This window comes from Zalophus californianus, chromosome 7 (genome assembly GCF_009762305.2).
Source record: "Zalophus californianus isolate mZalCal1 chromosome 7, mZalCal1.pri.v2, whole genome shotgun sequence".
NCBI classification, from domain to species: Eukaryota; Metazoa; Chordata; class Mammalia; order Carnivora; family Otariidae; genus Zalophus; species Zalophus californianus.
Window position 1 is genome coordinate 17,535,615 of NC_045601.1, and position 21,181 is coordinate 17,556,795.

Here is a 21,181-nt window from a genome sequence, read left to right on the forward strand (position 1 = left end):
TTCTCAGTGCTAAATGAGGCTTTGTAAATAAATTAAATACAGATTGTGCTCTGCAGAAGCCTGACTTCCACTAGTAACATTTAGAGAGAATTAGATGAGGTGTCTTTTATCTAAAATGCTAAAATCGACACTGGATGAAAAGTGGAGCCCAAAGTAGTTTTCAGGCAAAGGGTATAAAACAAATAATAGATTCCCTCAGTTTAGAAGAACTCTCTCATAAAGAAGACTTCTGAAGATGAAATGTTGAAATTTGTCAAACTAATGATACCATTTTATTTGCTCATAAATAAGCAAGCACTATAGACCTCAAGTATAACAGTACTATTTGTTAGCAGGCTAAAACCTAACAGTCTCTCCTCTTGTTTTTGATACTAAAATATTGACTTAATTAAATGGGTAGAACTTAATGTCACCAGCTCTCATAGAAAGATGAACTCCGAAACCCTTTAGATCCATAGAGGCAACAATGAACTTGGCTGAGGACATCTAAACATCCATTTACTTTAGGCAAAAGTCCAGCTCAGTTATTGGCGGTGGACTGGAAGCAATTGAGAGACTTGTCCATAAAACACAGATATGTAAATTTACGTGAAAGGAAAGACTTAAGAAGGATGCACTGACTCGATCATATGTTTATCGAACTGTGAATCAATCAAATATTCATTCAGTTAATTATTCAAGAAATATTCTCTGAGCACTTACCATGTGCTAGACCCTGGTCTTTTTTATTTTTATTTTTTAGGTGAAGAAATGCTGGTAAGTAAGACAGGTAAGTTCTCTGCACATGTGGAGGGAATTCTGTTAAGAGCTTCCTATATGATGGGCTTGAGGGAGGTAATGAATGCGATGGATGCGAAGTTGGGACGATAATGCCTGCCTTTTAGGAGCTGACAGTCAGGCTGGGGAGGGACTCAGGAAACAATGAGAGAGTCATGTAGAACAGCCAAGAGGCAGTTCAGCATAGTGGTTAGGAACATGACCTCTGGAGCCAGACTGCCTGACTCTGAATCCTAGCTTCATCACTTAATGGATGTAACTTAACTCTTAACCTCGCAGAACATCAGGCTTCTCATCTGTAAGACGAGAGCGTAATAATATAATGATAATCTCATAAGATTATGTCGTGAGGATCAGGGTAAGTATTCATGTGCTTAATAGTACCTAGAACAGATGGAAACTCAAGAATAAGTGATAGGGAAGAGCAAACAAGTAACCGGGATTCTAGAAAAGGGAGAGCACCCCAAAGGTTGGAATCAAGAGACACTGGAGATGAACTGTTGAAAGGCAGATAGGATATGGATGAAGAGAGAAGAGAGAAGGAGGCCTCCTAGCTTGGGAGAGCAACATAAAGGCAGGGATGGAAGTTGACGCGAGCCTGAGCCTGTTCCGGGAGGAGGATGTGAGCAGCTTGGTTTGATTAGCGTTTGTTTGGGAAAGCAGTAAATTAAGGAAGCAGGATAGGTCCAGATTAGTGAGAGTTTTGAACGGAGTTTAGAATTCATCCCGGAAGGCAGGAGTCACCTAGCTTCTTGAGAATGGGATTAAACGATGACGTGGAGGGCTGCTTTTGAAAACTCAGCTGGCAGGGCTAAGAAAGGTGCAAGGGAGGGAACGCGGCCAAGAGGTCTGTTGGGAGCTCTCGGAGAGGGAGACATTAAAGACTGTGGTGTCGGCAGGAGCAAGGCAGAGAAGCTGAGGAAATCTGAGAGGCATTCCAAAGGAAAAAATAAAAAGGGTTCCAGTGCAGAATGGACTGGATGAATGAAGAAATTTTTTTTTTTTTTTTGAATCAGGATTACTAAAGATTGGCGATGTATGTGTATTATTCAAAAGTTTTAAATACACATGTGAGCAGATTGGGCAAAACTAAGGCAGGCAAGATGTATGAGATTGACTGCACCAGACTCTTACAGGATACTCAAGGAAGGCTGAAGACATGGGGTGCCAGCATTGGCGGGAAGAAAGAAACATCGTGAGACAGGAGCAGCTCATCTGTGAAGGGCTGGACACGGAACCCATGGTTCAAACTAAAGAAAGAATCACTCAGCCTTTCACATCTGGGATTTGCACATACAGGTAAAAGGCATCGACTAATTTATGGTATTAACGATCTAAATTTAATGATGGGGAGCAGCCAGAAATGACAAAGTGAAAGTCTCAGAAACATATTAAGTCAAAACAATTCAAGTGAGGGGGTTTCTTCTCTCACTTCAACTTCGTTTTCGGAAGTAAAGGATAAATAACAGGCAGTTACTGGCAGGCTTGCCGACCACACAGGGCCGCGAGGGAGCATGGCAGGAAGTGGGTGTCACTTCAAAGCTGTCCCACAGTGCTTTTCAAGCCCAAAACTTCGATGAGAAGCATCATCCACCTGAGTGTCCACCGTCAAGGTTCCTCTCAAGGATCTTGGCTTATTTGCTTTCATATTTGTAGTACAATGGATTGACAACTACTCCAAGTACTGGGTCCTAATAAAAGAGTCCTTGCCTTTCTCAAGTCAGGTGTGCTCAGGTTTACAGCAAAGGACTTTCTGGTCCTTTTGAAGCAGCCCCATAGGAAGTCAAAGAAGACTGTACAACAGAAGTTGGGGAGACATGTGGTCTTGGTGTCAAAGATGGGCCCAACCTCGCCAAAGATGATCTTGACCTGGCAACACTTCATTTTTATATTTGCTCATAATTAAAGGCAAAGTAAAAGTGTACCTAATTCCACCCTCAGGCTCTAGTTGCTTTTCATGTCTCTTTTGTACGACAAAATTGTGAATGATGAATGCATTCTGCATTTATTACAACTTATTAAATGTGGTCACTGAAGAACAGACTTGCCAGGAAAACCATACCCATGAGAAAAGAAACAAGATCACATCCAGTCCGGAGACTTCCAAAAGGGATTCCCACATTGAATTTATCCCTAGTATGTTGTCTTTCCCTTCTAGATCCAGAGTAACAGGCTGCTGAGAAGGCAGTCACTCTGGTCACCAGATAATGGTGGTGGCTACCAAAAATGACATCTAAAGGTGGAGGGTTAGAAAAATACTGTCTTTTCCTTAGGTTTTCTGTCATTAGACATTGAGATTTACACCACTTATATTCTCCCTGAACTGAAATTCCAAACAGTCTAGATCCTAAACATTCTACTCTAGTAGAAAAAAAGAAGAAATGATCAAACACTGACAATAGTGATTCGATTTTTACTTCAATTATCTGGTTTCTATAAGAAACCAATTTTTATCATCACTATATTTAACACTTTTCTAGAGATACAAAAAAAGCAACTGGATAAGATTTATAAAAACTGGACAAAAGAGAAAAATTGTCATTATTAGCTGGGGATGCAATTTTATCTGGTAAACGAAAAGAATTTCCTGAAAATTTATTGAGAAATAGTAAGAGAATTGAGTTGGCTGAGTTAAAAATAATATACAGAATTGAATAATAGTAATAATAATATGCAACAATGGCAACAACAATAAAAAGATAAAATAACCTAGAAATAAACTTAACAGTGCGAGGTCTATATGAAGACACCTCTAAAATACTCTAAAGGGATATGACAGAAGTTTGAATAAATGGAAAAGCAAAATACATTCTCAAATAATAAGACTCGACATAAAGATGTCAATTCCCTATATGTTAACCTAAAACTGAATGTAAACCCAATAAGTAACAATAGGGTTTTCTGCATATATATGTGAAGAAGAGGGGAGCTGAACAAGAGGATCTGGAAGTTCCTATGGAAAAATTAACAAAGACAAAGAGCTAGGACAGTTGAGGGAAAAGATTAATGAGAAGAGATTAGATATATAATAGTGTGCTACTGTACCTAAAGACACAGATGAAGGAACCAAGATTAAAAGTCAAAAAATAGGTCCCTCCAAAAGCCAGAATGTATTATATGCTAAAAGTGACACTTTACTGTGGAAAAGATGAATTATTCTATAAAAGTGGTTGGGATAATTTGTTAGCTCTCTGGGAGGGAAAAAGATACTGGATTGATATGTTACACCTGACAGCAGGATAAATTTCAGATAAATCAAAGATTTTAATTTAAATAATATGAATTATAATAAAAACCCTGGAAGACACCATGGAGAATTTTTTTTTTTTTAAATCGCTTCAGGGTGAAGAAAGTCTTTCTAAGTGTGCCATACAACTTAGAGATGGCATTTCACACCATGTTATTTACTTTCTTGCTCAAGAAGCTTGGTGCTCCTGCCTTCTGTGATGAATTCTAAAGTCCTTCCTCTGATTTTCAAGACTCTCACTAATTTGTGCCAATCCAACGTTGACTTCTTGCTTTCCCGAATAAATGCTAATCAAACCATGCTTCTTGCATCCTCTTCCCAGAACTGGCTCATTCTCATGTCCTTTTTTCCCATACTAGGTACTGATTAACCTATCCCTTCTCTATTGGTTTGTGATGCTTTTAGCTATTGAAGTTTTTTATTGACCTGATTGTTGATTCACATGCAGTTGCGATGCATATTGATTAAACAATAATGATACTATTATAATATTATTGATAGATATAAAATCCCTTACATCTAGGGAGCAGAAAGACCTGGAAGAGTTGTAAGCAGGGGAATGATGCTGTCAGATTTGCACACTGGACGTTATGACTATGGATTGGGAGAAGATGAACCAGAGACAGGTTGATTGAGCCCATGAGGCTTTTGCAGATATCCAGATGAGAAATGAAGGGGGTTTACGGAATGACCCCTGATGGAGGCTGATCTGAAGGAAGTCAAGGAGGAAGAACCAACAGGCTTGGCAGGGGAACTGGACACTCTTGCACCCCACCTCCCATCTTCATGGCCACTTTTTACTATAGCCATTGCAGTAGCCACAGATTCACACAAGAGAAACTCTGCCTCGGCAGCTCGACACATCCCTTGCTTTCTGTTCTCAGTGCTACACCCACAGGAACCCACCCGGCACTCACATGTGCAGAGCCCAGACATGAGGGAGTTAAGGGGCAAACTTGACAACAAAGGATGAAATCAGTGGGTAAATGCTCCCCTTGTTCTTCCCCAACCACTCCTTGGTTTCCAAAGGAGTGACCAATGTGAGGACACACCCTTGTACGCTATAGCCTTCCTTGCACTGGCCTTCCCTGTTCCCATCTCCAGCACCTCATGCCTATTCCCTGGGATCTTTGTCCAAATTCCCACACCCTTCACCCAAGCCCTTGCCTCAGGCTCTGCTTTCACAAGGACTGCAGTCTACGTTGGTGGCTAATTACGCATGGGTTGGGGGGTCAGGGGAAGAAAGCAGGGAGGGATGACTCCAGAGTTTCTTGTCTGGGTGAATGGAAAGATAGGAGTTTCACTCACTAAGAGTGGAATACAGGGTTTCTTTGTGTGTGGTAGAGGCAGGAAGTAGGAACAGATGCCCGTCTCACTACAGCTTGCCGTCTTGCCATCACAGTGCCTGGCACATTGTAGGTGTTCAAAATGTGCTGAAGTTTCACATGCAAGTGGAGAAGAGAGACAAACCTCATTGGTTCTCCCTGTACATCTGTATCTGTTATTAAGTACGTACTGAAAGTTAAGTTGGGTTTTGGCCACAGAGCTGTGATGGGTGCTAAGATTAAAAGAGGAGATTATGTCCTATCATCTAGTCCATTTTAACTAAAATTACAGTTTAGTTTAAAATATAAGACATGTACAACCATGAAATAATTGGAAGGAATTAAGAAGCAATACACATTAGTAGGTAAAAAAATAAATATAATCCACACCAAGTAATAATTCCTGGAGAGAGAAGGATCAGCAGCCATCAAAGTTGGTTGAGGTTAATCTTATCGTCTTGGATTAGGTCACCTTTCTAATCTCACATGGTTCTTGTTAATAGTGGTCAGCTAGAGAATGTCATAATTATATCTGAGATTTTATCATCATCAAAGATTCCTCCATCTCTTGTTGAAATTGATAACCTTCCAGGGTGCCTGGGTGGTTCAGTCGGTTAAGCGTCTGCCTTGGGCTCAAGTCATGATCTCAGGGTCCTGGGATCGAGCCCCGTGGCGGGCTCCCTGCTCAGCGGGGAGTCTGCTTCTCCCTCTCCTCTGCCCCTCCCCCTGCTTGTGCTCTGTCTCTTGCTTTCTCTCTCAAATGAATAAATAAAATTCTTAAAAAAAAAAGAAATTGATAACCTTCTTTTATACATCTGCTGATTCTTTCACAAGGCTCATCCAAGAGGTGAGTTTATTTCAAAAACTGGATGTGAGTGTTTAAAACTCTGCAGGTGGCAAAGGGGTAGTCATCTTACTATAAATTCCTATCAGTGTTACTTCTCCTTTAATGCAAAAGGAAATGAGTAGAGAAACACTGAGCTGAGTGTCGATACAACTCCATTGTCTTTTTACTTTGTCAAAGAAAATGCACAGCCATTTTAAAAAAGCTTTCTTTGTCACGAAGTTGAGTAGGCTTTGGTTAAAGTTCTTTCATTCAACCACGAATATATTCATGAGCTTAAGGTCAGAGAAAAAGTGGTCTGTGCCTACAGGTTGCACAATTTTATCGCCAGTTCACCCGCCAACTGTCCCATTCATTCCTGGCTGCATTCCTAGAAGATCAATGCAAATATCATGTGGGATAAGATCAAACTTCCTATTAAATTCCCATCAAGTCACACTTGCTGGTATCAGTTCTACTCTGTCTGGGACCCTCATGAGTCAATCATAAAAGGGAACTGAAGTAGTTTGTTAAGTGTGTTCTGCAGAACTAATTAGAGCTGAGACCATCACAATTTCCAGGCATGAGTATTTACTCTATAACTTTTCCAGGCATTTAAATTTTTAATATTTGGAGGTGAGTTTCACCTTCCTGTTGCATTTCAGGAGATCAACGATCTGTTATACCTGCTTCTACTGAAGATGGCCCTGAAGCTCCAAGGCACTTAGCATGCTTTTGACTCCCCACTCCTCAGCCCCCATCTGGCTACCTCTTTTTTGTTTCTAAGATTTATTTATTTGAGAGAGAGAGAGAGAGAGAGAGAGAGAAAGGGAGCACGTGCACGTGTGCTTGAGCACAGGGGGGAGGGGCAGAAGGAGAGGGAGAGAGAGTCTCAGGCCGACTCCATGCTGAGTGTGAAGCCTGACGCGGGGCTTTATCTCATGACCCTGAGATCATGACCTGAGCCAAAACCAAGAGCCAGATGCAGCCACCTCTTTTTAAGAATATACTCATGCTAACGTCTACATTGTGCCCCATGCTTTGGAAAGAGGGCCTGGATATGGTGCCAAATGGTCATCCAGGCCATCTTCTTAGTTTCTATCCTCCTTGCAGTCAAAAGTATTTGTCCTTCTATTGCCAGACATTAGAGGGCCAGGCTCTGCAGCTAACAAATTCTGGGGCTTGTTTTGAGTGAGCCCGAGCAAAGCGAGCGTTTTTCCAATTATGCACCATCTAATTCAATTTACATTAGAAAAAATGCCAGCTATTTCATGTTAGTATTGACATTTTCATAAGTACTTGCAGTTAGGATTCAAGCTGAGATTCCAATAAATCTTTTAGATGTTTTACACTTTTACTCTTCCTGTCTTCAGACTTTGCAAAATATTTTTAAGAACACGTTTGGAGGTCATCCCGCCTTTGGGGAATTTATGCTGTGTATGGGAAACGAAGGGGCAGAGGAAAAAATATTACAATTTGGCAAAGCAAATTGAGGACAACTATAGAGACGTGCCAGGTTCTGAAAAACAAATGCAGGGTATGAAATTCTAAATTTTAACACAGATCAACTGAGCCGTTAGTTTTTTTACTTTATAATAAAACTTCACCCCATAACTCCTTTGAATAGCAAGCGCCGTGAGGGCCCATTATTTTAAAGAACACTTAAACTGTAGTTCTGCATTTAAAGTGTAGTTCTATTCACCTGTGTCTTTTTACTTAGCATGTATATGTATTTGTATAAACTGGCCGGCATTGAAAGAGTGATGCATGTTTCTTTGAAGAAGTGGCAGTGGAGATGTCCTCCTGATAAAATATTTTATTCATCAGAGTGCTCACTCTCTCTTTTACTGCCTAAAGCAGGGGTCTGCAAAGCGAGATCTTAAATGCACGTAGAATTTACTCTTTGGCTTCTGTATAATAAATATTACCCACTTCGATTTAGAAGAAAGCCTGACAACACACGCGCAAGCGTACATAAATACAACAAACCGTGCACTATACCATCAGACTTCTTTAATGACATTTATTTGTGCACGCCAGTTCAAAGCCTTACAAGTAGGCACATTTCTGAGGGGAAGGCAAATATAGCTTTTTCCAAATGGGCGGAGGATACAGAAAGTGAGATTCTAGAAGATATTCAGGAGGTGCGTTTCTCGGTGAGAACAGCTCCTGCTGATACAGCCCAGAATGGGTGGATGTGCTGTTATCCTTCCATAGTTCTCAACCTTAGCTACATGTTGGCATCACTTCCAGAGCTTTCAACAAATCCCAAAGCCCAGGCTGCACTCCAGATCAATTAAGCCAGCACTGCTGGGTGTGGGAGGCAGGCGTCCGTGGTTTTTAAAGCCCCCCAGGTGATTCCAATGTGTGGCCAGGCTGAGAACCATCACCTTTGTGAATCTGAGCCAACTGGCCCAGCAGGGGTGCAGAGCTGAGCCCCCAGCGCAGAGACAGCTGCAGGGGCCCCTGACTCATAGTGAGGGGCGGGGTCAGGAGCAGATGAGCTCAGCTGACAGGTGGCCAGCGGATGCGCCTGGCTGTGCTCGGGGAGCCCCTGGGTTTGATGCTCCTGTTGGGACCTTCCATCAGGAAAGCATGCTGCTTCCCCGGCTCAGGGCCATCTGGAGAATTGCTTCATCCGTCCCAAAGCTCCTCACCTCCCCTAAACCCTCTGCTCCAGCCAAGCTGTGCAGCCCACCAAAGAGCAGGCTTCAGGCTCTCAGGCTTTTGCACAGACACTCCGCTCCTCTGGTCCTCTTGACCATTACCCCTGCCTTAATCTGCATCCATCCTTGAAGACCGAGCTCCCACCTAGGCTAGAAAGCCTCCCCCCAAGGATCCCCACTCTCCCTGATTATCTTCCTCACCTGAATTCTGCCTCTGCATTATTCTTTTGCTAATTAAACGCATCCCGCCAGTGACAATTTCTGTGCTGCTGCACTGAGCTATTACCTCTCTCCTTGCTGGCGGTAAGGTTTCCAAGCTTGGTTCTTCTGTTGCTAGCCAGGCGGTTAACAACTGGAAGGACAGTGAGGAGTTTTACACTTGTTTGTAAATGCTCCTCCATCACCACCCCTGCTCCAAACTGGAGCTCCTCCTTGTGCGTGGTCAGTACTCCGTAATACTCTCTCGCTCCTTGATTTATCTCTCAATTAGATCTGTACACTTAACCTTGAACTAACTGGTCTACCTGCATATGCTTGGAGTCCTTCTCTATTTTGTATTTTGTAGCTACTTTTTTTTCCCCCAAATGCAGAAGTTTCAGGATCCCATATAAACATGCCTCCCTTGCTCTAAATCCTGAGTGTCTTCCCAGTGCTCTTTAACAGGGCCTCACCCCTGCCTGCCCACATTACTGGACTCAGCTTTCTCTTTCCTCCCTGTGCTCACACTGCTCCAGCTTCCCTCATTCTCCCCCTCAGCTTACTGTGCTCCCTCCTGCCGCAGGACCTTTGCAAGTGTTGGTCCCTATATCTGGATGTTCTTCTCCTCTTTCCCTTCAGGTCTTATTTCAACCATCATTTCTCTGACCTCCAGACATGCCCAGTGTCCCATTCTATGCCTGGATGGTGACACGTCTCTGCATTATAGGATGTGATGCAGTTACTACTTCACATGCGTTTGTGTGGTTTGGGGATTAGTGCCTGTCTCGCTTATAGGACTCTGGGCTCTATGAGGATAGACACAGAGTCGATTTTTGCTCAGTATTTTATCTTCAGTTTCTATTATTGTGCCTGACATACAGAAAGTACTATCAATGTTTATTGAATAATGAATGACGAATGAACGGAGAGATGGACGGATGGATGAGTCACTAGTAGAAGGAGAGACACCAAAATGTATGACTGGACTCTTGGTTTTGCAGACCGGAAGCAAGGAGGCTATAGTTTGGTGCCATGGCATGGCGGCATGCCATAGGGCAAAGCAGATGTGAGCCCCCACCTAGGGATGGGATGAGTCGAGTTTCAAATGTTTATCAAGCTCACATCACCTCCACAGTCCCCTCAGGACCTGCAGTCCTTAGCGACTCTGTAACAGGCAGAATAATAAGCCCTGAAGATGTCCATACCCTAATCCCTGGGACCTGTGAGTATGGTATCTTACATAGCAAAAAAGGACTCTGTGGATGCAATTAAGATTACAGTCCTTGAGATGGGGAGATTATTCTGGATTCTCTGGCTGAGTGCAATATAATCACACGAACCCTTCAAAGTGAAGAACCCTCCTCAGCTGGGTTAAAGGAATGAGGTGGGAGGAGGAAGAGAGATTTGCAGCAGGTAAGGGACCCAACTCACCACTGGTTGCCTTGAGGGCGGAAAAAGGGGATCACACTTTAAGGAACATAGATGCCTCTAGAAAATGGGCATGGTGCTCATTGGATCACTAGCAAGAAAATGGGATCTCAATCCTACAACCACAGGATATGGATTCTGTCCACCCCAGATGAACTAGGAAGTGAGTCTTCCCTTTGAACCTCCAAAATGGAATGCAGCTCTGCCAACACCTTGATTTTAGCCTAGTGAGATCTGTCAGACTTCTGACCCACAGAAATGGAACATCCGAAATTTCTGTTGTTGAAGCCACTAAGTATGTGGTAAATTGTCACAGCGGCAATGGGAAACTGATATACAGGCTCCATCCTGCCCCATCCATATGACGACCCCCTTGACCAGAGCAGAGAGGAGACTTGGGTCAGGGGCAGCCAAACATGACGTAGGAGGTGACCAGATGGAGTGACCAACTGGACAAATCAGGGTCACTCAGGGCCTGGGATGTGAGCTAAAGAGGAACACCAGGCACTACTGTGGGAACAGCGGACAAGGCCAGTGACCCTGGGGAGAGGAGAGTGAGCGGCTGAACAGGGAGCTGGCAACCCCTGGGCAGCCTGGCGCCGACACAACATGGTCGCTAGACCTTGCTCCAATTCTGAGCCCCTCCTAGTCTCCCTCTGTGAGCCTGGCCTCCACTCTGCCCCTTGCCCTTCCCATGCGCCAGGCTCTGCATGGTACCTCCTGGCCTTTGCTGGCTGTGGCCGTCCTTCTGTCCTCATCACGAGACACATCTTCGTAATTACTCTCATGTTTCTGCTCCCCTGGCCCCCTGGCCCCTGAGGCAACCCGGGTGGATATGAGTTCTTTGTAACCCACGTGGCCTAATGCAACTGCCTCGAATTCGGAGGTTGACCCTCTCCACATAGCCTCTCGGGGCTGGCCTTCCGAGCCTGTAAAAGGGGGCCACGGGGTGGGCGCTAATACCTACCCCACAGGGTGCTGGAGGATGAGTAAGCTAACCCATGACACCACGTGCAGGGCGGGGGCTATTTGGCGGCCTCTCAAGCAGCAGCTGGGGGTTTTCTGCTGGCCCCTCCCAAGGCTCCTCGCCGGCCTTTTCTCCAAGACCCATCCTTGTTTTCAACTCTCCCGCCTCTCTTCCTCCTGCGCTCACCATCGTCTGTTTGTTGGCAGCTCCCGGGGGCTGAACCCTGCGCGTGGCTTCGGCTCTAACAGTGCCTGGGACCGCTCTTGACACACCTCAGGACAAACGGGTTTCAAGAACGCTTCTCTCGAGCGGGGACTCCTCTGTCCTCCGCGTGGCTCCGACGGCATGTGAGAGCCTTTGGTCCCGGCACACCTTTCCTCCCCACACCTTAGGGGCCAACAGTGTGCTCCTTCTGTGACTCACAGCCCTGTGCCCGCAGCTGCTTAGGTTTCCAAGCAAATAAACACGGGACAAATCTATGCCAAGTGGGCTGGGATCAGAACGTTGTCCTCAGCTGCTGGGAACACAAAGAGAAGCAGTTTCCTTAGAAACAGATTCCTGGGGGAAGGGGCCTAGTGGGGCCATTTGAGACCTTGGCGGAGGTGGACCTCATGGTTCAGGACACGGCCCAGCGTGGCCTGAGCCGCATGAGAACAGGAGCCCCTGTCTGCGGGAGAAATAGTCTCTTTAGGTCTTGGGGAGCCACGAAGAGAGCCAGGGGGAGTGAAAGCACCGATGCTAAAACATTGTTCTGGAGACTTTCAACCATCAGAGTGCTTCTGTGTAGAAGGCTTAGTTTATTCTCCCAACAACCCTGTGATACAGGCAAAGGGGGGCAAGATGTCCCCATCGTACAGATGAGAAAAGTAAGGTTCACAGAGTCTAAATCACTGGCTTGGTCACCCAGCGAGGCTGCTATCTCTAGCCACAGTCGTAAGCCAAATCTGAACTAGTTGGAGATGGGAGTATTACTTTTCTACTTTCAAAAATTCGGAGGACATATTTATCGAAATACTTAAAAAGCAGATCATCCAAATTCCTTATTTGTTTTCTTTTGCTAAGGAAAAGGATGCTTTAGAGACAGAGGCAAAGCCTGAGGTTTCATTCACAGGACAGCCTCAGCTGGTCAGGACAGAGTGGAAATTTCCAGAAGTGAGTATTTCACATATACGTTTCCAAAGCTAAAGGACGTTCAGAGTCCAAAACTTTCAAACAAATTAAAATGCATAGCTTTCTGAAAACCTTTGCTGACGCTGGCCAGCTTTCAGACTTCTCCAGAATCCAATGGGGCCAACATGATTCACTGAATTCTTTATGAATTAAGAAGCTGTAAATTATGCATCTTTTTTTTTTTTTTAAACATGCATTACTTTCCCTGCTTTACAGCCAAGCCGAATAAACAGTATCACAGAGGCAGTTTCCTCCCTGGGAAAAGCTCCTCCTCTCCCAGCTCTTCAAATGGAGGATCATCTCGTGGAAGGGTCGTCTAGTGAATTTGCAATAAGTTTGAGTCAGGAGGCCAACTTGACATTCTTGGGAGTTTGAAAGTGCAAACTGGTATCTCCGCAGAACATTTTACCACGAAACTTCCTAGGGCCAGGTTTTAGGCAAACAGCAAGCAGAAATCGCACACATATAACTGAGTGGAAATGCCAGGGCAAGAAATCCATCTGCAGGGAAATTCAGCAATTGGAAAAGGGAGTGGCTTCTGCAGGCCTGATATGCTCTCCCTCGCTTGTCAATCACAATAGTTGCTTTTCATTAGCAGCCTTCATTCTTTCATTAACGGTGTCCCCGGTGCCAGGTATCTCCTTGCCTTGGAAATAAAGGAGACTGGACTCCAGCTGGAGAAGAGTCTCCTGTGCTGGGATGTACCCCAGTGAGCCTGTGCTCAGCTCTGGCCCACCTTATGATTCTAAAACCAAAAACGAAGGCAGCCACCTCTGCCCTGGGCAGCCAAGTTTCTGGATCTGGACAAAGAGAAATGAGCCCAAAGAGAAGTGCCTTTTCACGGCGTGGCTGCTAGAAGTTGAATTTGTATCCGTTCTAGCAATAATTTATTTCAAAATTATTTTTTGGTGAATACAAATGAAGCATGGTTTGGAAATAGAAACTTCTAGAAATCTAATTGCTTCCAGAAAATATGGGAACTCGCTATAAGATGCTCGAACATTTTGGGGAAAAAAATGTTATAACAGCTGTGTCTTTGTAAAGATGTGTCAGACAAAATGATTTTGCTCAAAAAGCACAGGACTTGGCCCAGCCCAGTCCTCTTCTCCTTTTACTACGCAGGAAGTAAAACATCAGGTCCCAGTGATCCAACAATATAATCATAGAGTTGAGGCCAGGCTTCTACTCCTGGCAGGGCCTCTGACCCACCCCTAGACCCAGGCCCCATTCCTACGCCTGTGACACAAGAGTTTCCTCGTGCCCTCCAGGGTCCCTGCACATTCTAGGATCCCTTTACCCTTTTCCACTTTCTTACAAACCACCCAGCATCACAAGATGATATTATTTCACCCGCTCGGCAGGCTCAGGGGCCTGGTCCTCTCTCAGCTGTATGCTAAGCAGCGCTGCAAGGCTCAGGGCCAGGAGCAGAACGGCCTGATTTTTGGCAACTGGATAAAGCAAGTGGCTTTGAGCACTGAGATCTGGATTAATGTGGGTACACCAGTAGCCCCCTTTCGGGCCAGCCCCCGTGACTCTGTGTGCGTGCAGTGTTTGGGGAGAGGCCTTATCACATTGCCCCGCCGGCCTTCTGGAGTGTGGGGTCCCCCTGTGCATCCCCTCTCAGGCCCTCGCCCCCAGGGGAGGGCCTCGCGGAGGGGCCAGTGGTCTCCTCACAGCTGCCCTACACCCCACCGAGACACAAACAACACCCTCTTTTGAGTCAAACAACTGACCACCTGGGCTTGCCAAAATGAGGACAGGCTCTGAAAGGGGGCAGTTTTATTTCAAGGGTTTAATGGACCAAGGAGATGAAATAAAAAGTTTCAGCTATTAAAAAAAAAAAAAAAAAGGCAAAAGACCGTCTTCTTTCCAAATAAACAAACTATCCTTTGAACAAGAAAAGATTCTAACTGGGTCAGGCTGGGGCCAGGTCATGAAGGAGTCACGTGTCCCTTGGGCTCCCCTCTCTATTCCAGACTCCCCTGATTTCGCCTTCTGCTGTTTTGGGTAACCCAGTGTTCTCCTGCTGGGGCCCTGCCAAGGAATGACATGAGCTCATGGGACGTAGGCCCTTCCCAGGACACGGTGCTTACACTGGGAAAGGGGGCCCCTGCAAATCTCTAAGGGTAGAATTCCAGGCCGGGAAATTTCCCCAGAATCTCTCAAATCACACCGTAAAAGCAGCTCCCTGCCTGCCCTTCAAACGTAGAAGATTTGCCTCAACTAAAAGCTTTCAATAACTCTATGGGTTTGGTTTTTGTTTTTGTTTTTTTAATTTAAACCATGATTTTTTTTCTCTCCCTTTTACAACTTCTCTGGCGAATGATTACGACTTACTGTGTGTGTGAACGTGTGAAGACTTATGTTATTGGCAATGATTTCCCGGATGGCAAAAACATGACAAGGTAGAAAAACCTAGAGAACTGCCCTCAACTTCCATATTAATATGTGTTTGTTTTTTAGTAAGTAGAATACTATTTAGGCCTCCAATATTTCAGCCCCTCTTCTGGGTGCCAGGGACAGAGATGGAACTCTGATCCTCTCCTGCCCTGAGAGAACTTAGAGAATGTTGGGAGGACAGGAGAGAAGTTAAGACAAGATCTTAGCCAGGGAAATAACATCACCAGCACAGAACTTTGAGAGAGCACAGAGGAAGAACATCAGGACCTCCCTATATAACTATGCAGCTTGTGCCCTGCATAACTCTGGGGTAACCATCCCACAAACTCCATTTTCAATAGAGCCATGTGGACACTTTGAGTGTCAGGAGCCTTGTGAGACTTGCAGGGAAAGCATCCAGGGATCTGCCAGACACAGGTCTAGAGCCGGAGGGAGGTCCTGACCCCTAGAAAGATGGTGGAAAACTGCTGAGAATGTCTGAAGGCTGATGGGATGACATATCCCCTGCTGGGAGAAGGGCTCAGGCTTCCTCACAGAGATTTGGGAGAAAGAATCACTGATGAAGGTGTATTGGCTTTGGGGTCATTCAGGTTATTTCTCAGCTCACTTCGAGAAACTAGCGTGACTCCCTGGGCTGTACACGATCTGTTGTCTCCAAGCCTGACTTCTCTGTATTCTCCTCCTGCCACTCTCCAGGCCCCACCCCTCACCCGGCACCAGCCACGCTGTTCTCCCTGCTGATCTCTGAACTAACCACAAGGTCACCCACTGCAGGGGCCCCATGAAAGGAAAAGGCTGGTTTTCTCCCCTTTGCTTCTTTTCCTGCTCCCATTCTTGCTAGGACCTGCCCCCGCTCCTTACACATGCCTTACCTTCATGCATGTCCTCCCTGCAAGGGACAGAGGGATGATGACACCTTTGGAGTTTTCCAGCACAACAGATGATCTCTAAGGAGTGAATAGGCAGAGGCACCACGTGCCTATTGCAGACCCCTGGCGCTAGACATCTCCACGCCAGGACCACTGGCTTCGGGGAATGAGTGACTGATGAAGGACCCCTGGACCCTGTCCTTGTTCTGACCAGTTCCTGGAAGTCTGAGACGACACATGGACCAGACCATAATCGTCAATAAAAACCCCAGACTCCAAGCAAAGACAAGACTCCCTCTTTCCTTTCCAAGCCTCCCGGATGCTCCATCTAGATGTCTTTCTCTACAGATCTTCAATTAAGTCTGTTTTCACCTCCTGCTGGCTCGCATTTGATTTCCATCTTGCGTCAAGCCAAGGACCCTCTTGGCTGGTCCTGCGGGACTTCCGCTCTGGGTCCTGGGACCCGGCCTGCCTGCATCACTGGTAAGGGGTTCTGTACTCCGAAAATGTACTTGTTGCTGAGAAAAAAATATGTAGCCATATTCATAACATGTAGTTTAAAGAAAAAGATTAGAGTTTTTGCCATCAAAATTTCAAAAAAAGCATAAGAGCCGCTTTAAAAATATTTCATTAAAGCATTAGGTAGTTGAATAAATCCTGAATGGTGAGGCAAGAGGCTTAGTTTCTGGTCTTGGCCCATCTGTGAGTGAGCTGTTTTGCACAAGATAAGACATCTTATCTTCGTGCATCTGTTTTCTCAACTGCACTCGTGGACTTTAAGACACAAAAGTGACATCATCCAAAATGCTCCCATCCTCCAAACACATACTCTTATTACATTTTTAAAAATTAAGAGAAGTTTGGTCATTGGCTGGACCTGGGAGTAACGACACTCGTCCTTAGCTACAAGGACGCTCTGTGGCCTTGGCAGCAGTGGGCTCAGGCTCTGCGCCACTCTCCCGCCATGGGAACAGAGGTGCATGGACGCCTCTTTACTTTCTGCTCCTTCTGCTTGTGCCCGACAGCCCAGGATGGGTGTGGGTGACCCCACCAGGCTCCCTCCGACACACAGACCAGGATTTCTGCTTCCGGACCACGGGCTCTCGGCTACTTAGCAAGGTTTTGTCAATTTAGGTCACAAGCAGGTGAGAAACGTACTTTGGCTCTGGTGTTGGCAGAAAGATGCATCACTCGGCCCTCCGTTTTTTGTTCCCAACTCTGCACTATGGAAACAGCTACTGGGGTCAAAGTTCACATCCCCATGGAGCTGAGGGTCCCCAAACAAGGTCCAGAAAGATCATAGTTTTTGCCAAAACGGCCTGACTCTGTTGTGCCGTGGTGGCAAGAACCCGGACTTGACATCAGATGACCTGTAAACAGTCAGGCTTGTGTCCCCACATCGTTTATGGAATCGCAGGGTCTCCTCTGAAAACACCCCTCTCTCACAGGAAAACACTTTGTGACCCTCTCAGAGGGACTCCTAAACGCATCTAAATGCCAACAGCACCTGTCAGAATCCTCTAGGAAAGGTTCTTTCTTCTCTAGGATCTAAAACCTAGCACTAAAGACAAACCGCAGAAAACAAGATTAGAAAGTCATTTGAGAAGATGTTCATCAGGATCTGGGTCATCTGGGACAATTAGCTTTTCACTGGCAAAAACGTCATCCCTGAGGAGGGTGCCATGGAAATGCCATGGAAATGCCACGGGGGTGCCACGGGGAAGGAGAAGGAGAGCTTCCCGGCCTCCAGGGGCGCGCCCGGGGCAGGGCAGGGAACGCTTCTGACGATGCGACAGGACTTACCAGGTAGCGCTCCTCCTGCCTCATGCTGGGGGTGCGGATCATGTGATTCTGTTCCCCTCTCCAGTCTCCAAATCGACGGAAAAAATAGTTAGATAAAAACCGGTTGACGGGGTCTCTAATGATGTTGATGTAGACAGGCTGGTCTCCTCCAAACCTAACACACGCACACAAACACGGAGCTGGTTACAACCCGTCACTTCTGGAGGGAAATAAAGCCCACGTAGACACTGCTTCCCCTCTAGGTCATATACCGTCATGAGAGGACCCCCATCCACTAAGGTCCCAGTGAACGATGTCATTGGCAAGAGCGTTTCCCGATGGGTATTTTACTATGTGCAGGAAGTGTCTGCAGGTACCTACTGGGAGGTTGGGAGGCCTGTGGTAGGGCTCTATGGAAATGACTGGATTTGTCAGCAGGGAGGTGCGGATGTTGTCTTGTTTTCTCACTAGGCTGCGGGCTCCTGGGAGCGGGGGCATGCTGGGTCGGGTTTTGTATTCCCAGGGTCTGGTACGGACACACTGACAGGTGGTTGGCCCTCACAGAACGTCTGATAAATTCTGATTCCCTCGCTGGGTGAGATGGTGCTTTATTCTACATCCTGACTCGAACAGTCTCAGGCAAGGTGCTCTCCAGGAAGTGGGTAATATCAGCCAACATTTATTAAACACACACAACATTTATGAAGTCACTTCGTTGTAAACACCTTTTGTGACCAACTCACAGAAGCCTCACAACACCTCCGTGGGGTAGAAACCACAATCTTCCCCATTTACACCGGGGGGGCAGCGAGAGCCTGAGTAGTTCGTGGCTGAGCCAGGCTACGAACCCAGGCAGGCAGGCTCCAGAAGCTGTGCTCTGAACCATGGAGACAAGACTCCAGAGTTGAGAAAAGTAATAATGTAAGGGACATTGTGAACCCAGCAGAAATCAATATAAATATTCTCAAGTGGTTTTAGATAAAAATAAAACAATCTAGGTGTTTCATTTTAATGCCTTCCACAAAGGGACTGGACAAATGCTCTGAATGCTAGCCCGAGGGCAAGGCCTTCCCGAGACAAAATGATAAGGTCAGCTGACTTGTTCTTGAGGATTCCTCCCCCTTCTCTTCAACCCGCTTAAAAACAGTAACCCCGAGAAGCCTGGGAGAACACTCCAGGCTCTGCAAAGAGGTCTTGCTCTGAAGGACCCCCTGAAGGACCCACAGGCTCCTTTTACCCTGTGACCCCATGACCTTCTGATGAGGATGCCTTGACATTCTACCAGGGGTCAGAAGGAGTTCAGAGAAAACAAACGGACATGAGCCTCCCCCTTCTCTTCAGCTGGCAGACTCGGTCACCTTTCAAAACCCAGGCCAGAATCAGTCACAACCCTCAGCAGGTCAGTCCCATGCTGTGTCCGCCCTCTCTCCAGCACTGTGCATCCAGGTCTGCCTCTCCCATCAGACTGCCTCCTGGAGCAGGGAATGATGTCATTTAGCACAGTGCATGGCACACAGTAGGTGCTCAACCCATGAAGACATGACTGCCTGGGTGTATATGCTTCTGAGCTGGTAAGTTTCTGTTGCTATCACAGGGCTCTGCCGTAGAGGAAAGTTGACATAACAAGCCACTGATCCTTTTTTGTGTATTAATGCACATAATTTTTTGGGTATTAATGCACATAATGCTCATCCTCGGTTTATCTGCATTTTGAAAGCGAACCCTCAGAGAGAAGAATCCAAAGGTACAAAAAGAAATGACTCTCCAGGGGTGGAATTTCAGGCACCAAGTTGCATGAATGACATTCTGGACTCCTGGACGACTCCACCTTGGAAAACACGCTGCTCATGAGTAAGGTTAGCCATGCCAGTACGAATCTTTTTTTTTTTTTTTAAGATTTTATTTATTTATTTGAGAGAGAGAGAATGAGAGAGAGCACGAGAGGGAAGAGGGTCAGAGGGAGAAGCAGACTCCCTGCTGAGCAGGGAGCCCGATGTGGGACTCCATCCCGGGACTCCAGGATCATGACCTGAGCTGAAGGCAGTCGCCCAACCAACTGAGCCACCCAGGCGCCCTGCCAGTACGAATCTTGTCAGCTCCAAGATGTACGCAGGTGACATCCATGCATCTGCATGAACACGGCAACCAACTAGCCTCAGAAGTCAGCTGTGCCAAGCCAGCTGTGCCATCCAATCCATCCTGGATGGATCTTCCTCTTTTTAATTAAATTGAGTCTCCTATCTATGATAAGCAGCAACTAAAGTAATAAAGCTAAGGATCAGGAAGACAAAGCATGCCTACCAGATGTGAATGCAATTAAACCCTCAGCAACTGCATCATGCTTTAAAAAAACCTCAACTCTAATTCTATCTTCATGTGAAGAATGACCATCACTGCTAATTAGCAGAACTGCCCGATCATGTGAATCAATGCACAGCTTCCCATGGTGAGATAGTTCTCAAACTGGCCACAGCCATCTTCCCCCTAACACTGTGGCCATGAGGACTCACAAGGCTTCCTGAGCATGGGTGACTTGCTCCCAATTGCACGCTGTAGCCCAATGCAAGATTTGCAGAATAATTTTCCCAAAACAGAAGTTTTAGATGGCTTAGGAATTCATTGTTAAGCATCAGATAATATAATAGCTACTCTCAAAATTTTTAACTGTAGAGAGATGTCTGATATATATCTCCCTCTTTCCAGAAATCAACAGTAATAATGGTTTCAGGCTACCAGCCCCAGTCCTTCTTCTAGGACACAGAGCTCCCTCCCAAACTGGCAAAATTGGGGTGGCATGTCAGTTATACAAAGGAGGCCAGCATATCACCCCTTCCCCCCCCTCATCCTACCCTCTCTCAAGGTCAATTTCTCCTCCTTCCACACTTTTTAGTTCTAGTCAGAATTTCTGGTCACCCTTAGAAGGTCTCTCAATCCCCTGAACCTACTACTGCTGCTTGTATGAGAGAGAAGAGAGAGAGAGAGAGAATGCTTTGCACCCCCACCCAATCTCACACAGCACAACACTCTGCCTTATGTTTTCAGCTCTGAAGAGACATTTCCAGAGCCTCCAGGTGAAGCCCATCCTATTAAGCCAGACAGCTGAGGAGTCTCTGGTACACCCAGCCAAAATTCCTAATCTTCCTTTATGTGCATTTCCTTTTGTTTGATCCACTCAACATAAAGAATTGGCTTCTCTTTATAGATTTTTTTTTTTTTACAACTTTAAGCCTTTTCAGCTTCAATTTTAATTCCTTTAAATTCTTTTGTGTGTGTTTCTTCTTGAAAATTCCTTCAGCAGTTGTCTTCAGACTTACTTCCTTTTATTTTTTAATCTGTACTTCTAATTTGGTCTTTATTAAACTATTTGGTCTTTATTAAACAACTGTGCTGACCACAATGAGGACAGGTTCTGTGCTGTGCCTACACACTAGAGCACAGAAGTCAGGCCCTATTTTCTTTTTCTCTTAACAACACACTCTCTTGTCCTTTGGTCACCACAAGAGCTACTATTTGAGCTCTCTTTTAAGTC

General features: G+C 45.7%; 1 protein-coding gene across 4 annotated transcripts in view; it reads right to left on the reverse strand.

Moving 5' to 3' along the window:
• The window catches only part of UST (uronyl 2-sulfotransferase), a 301,179-nt gene that overhangs the window by 82,881 nt on the left and 197,117 nt on the right, over positions 1-21,181 (reverse strand). For 3 of the 4 annotated variants that reach the window (XM_027602805.2, XM_027602806.2, XM_027602807.2), the window contains exon 5: positions 17,674-17,827. The exons of the other annotated variant lie outside the window; for it this stretch is intronic. In XM_027602805.2, the coding sequence (XP_027458606.1) occupies positions 17,674-17,827 (154 nt within the window). The remainder of the gene's footprint in view (positions 1-17,673; positions 17,828-21,181) is intronic. 4 annotated transcript variants of the gene reach the window in all.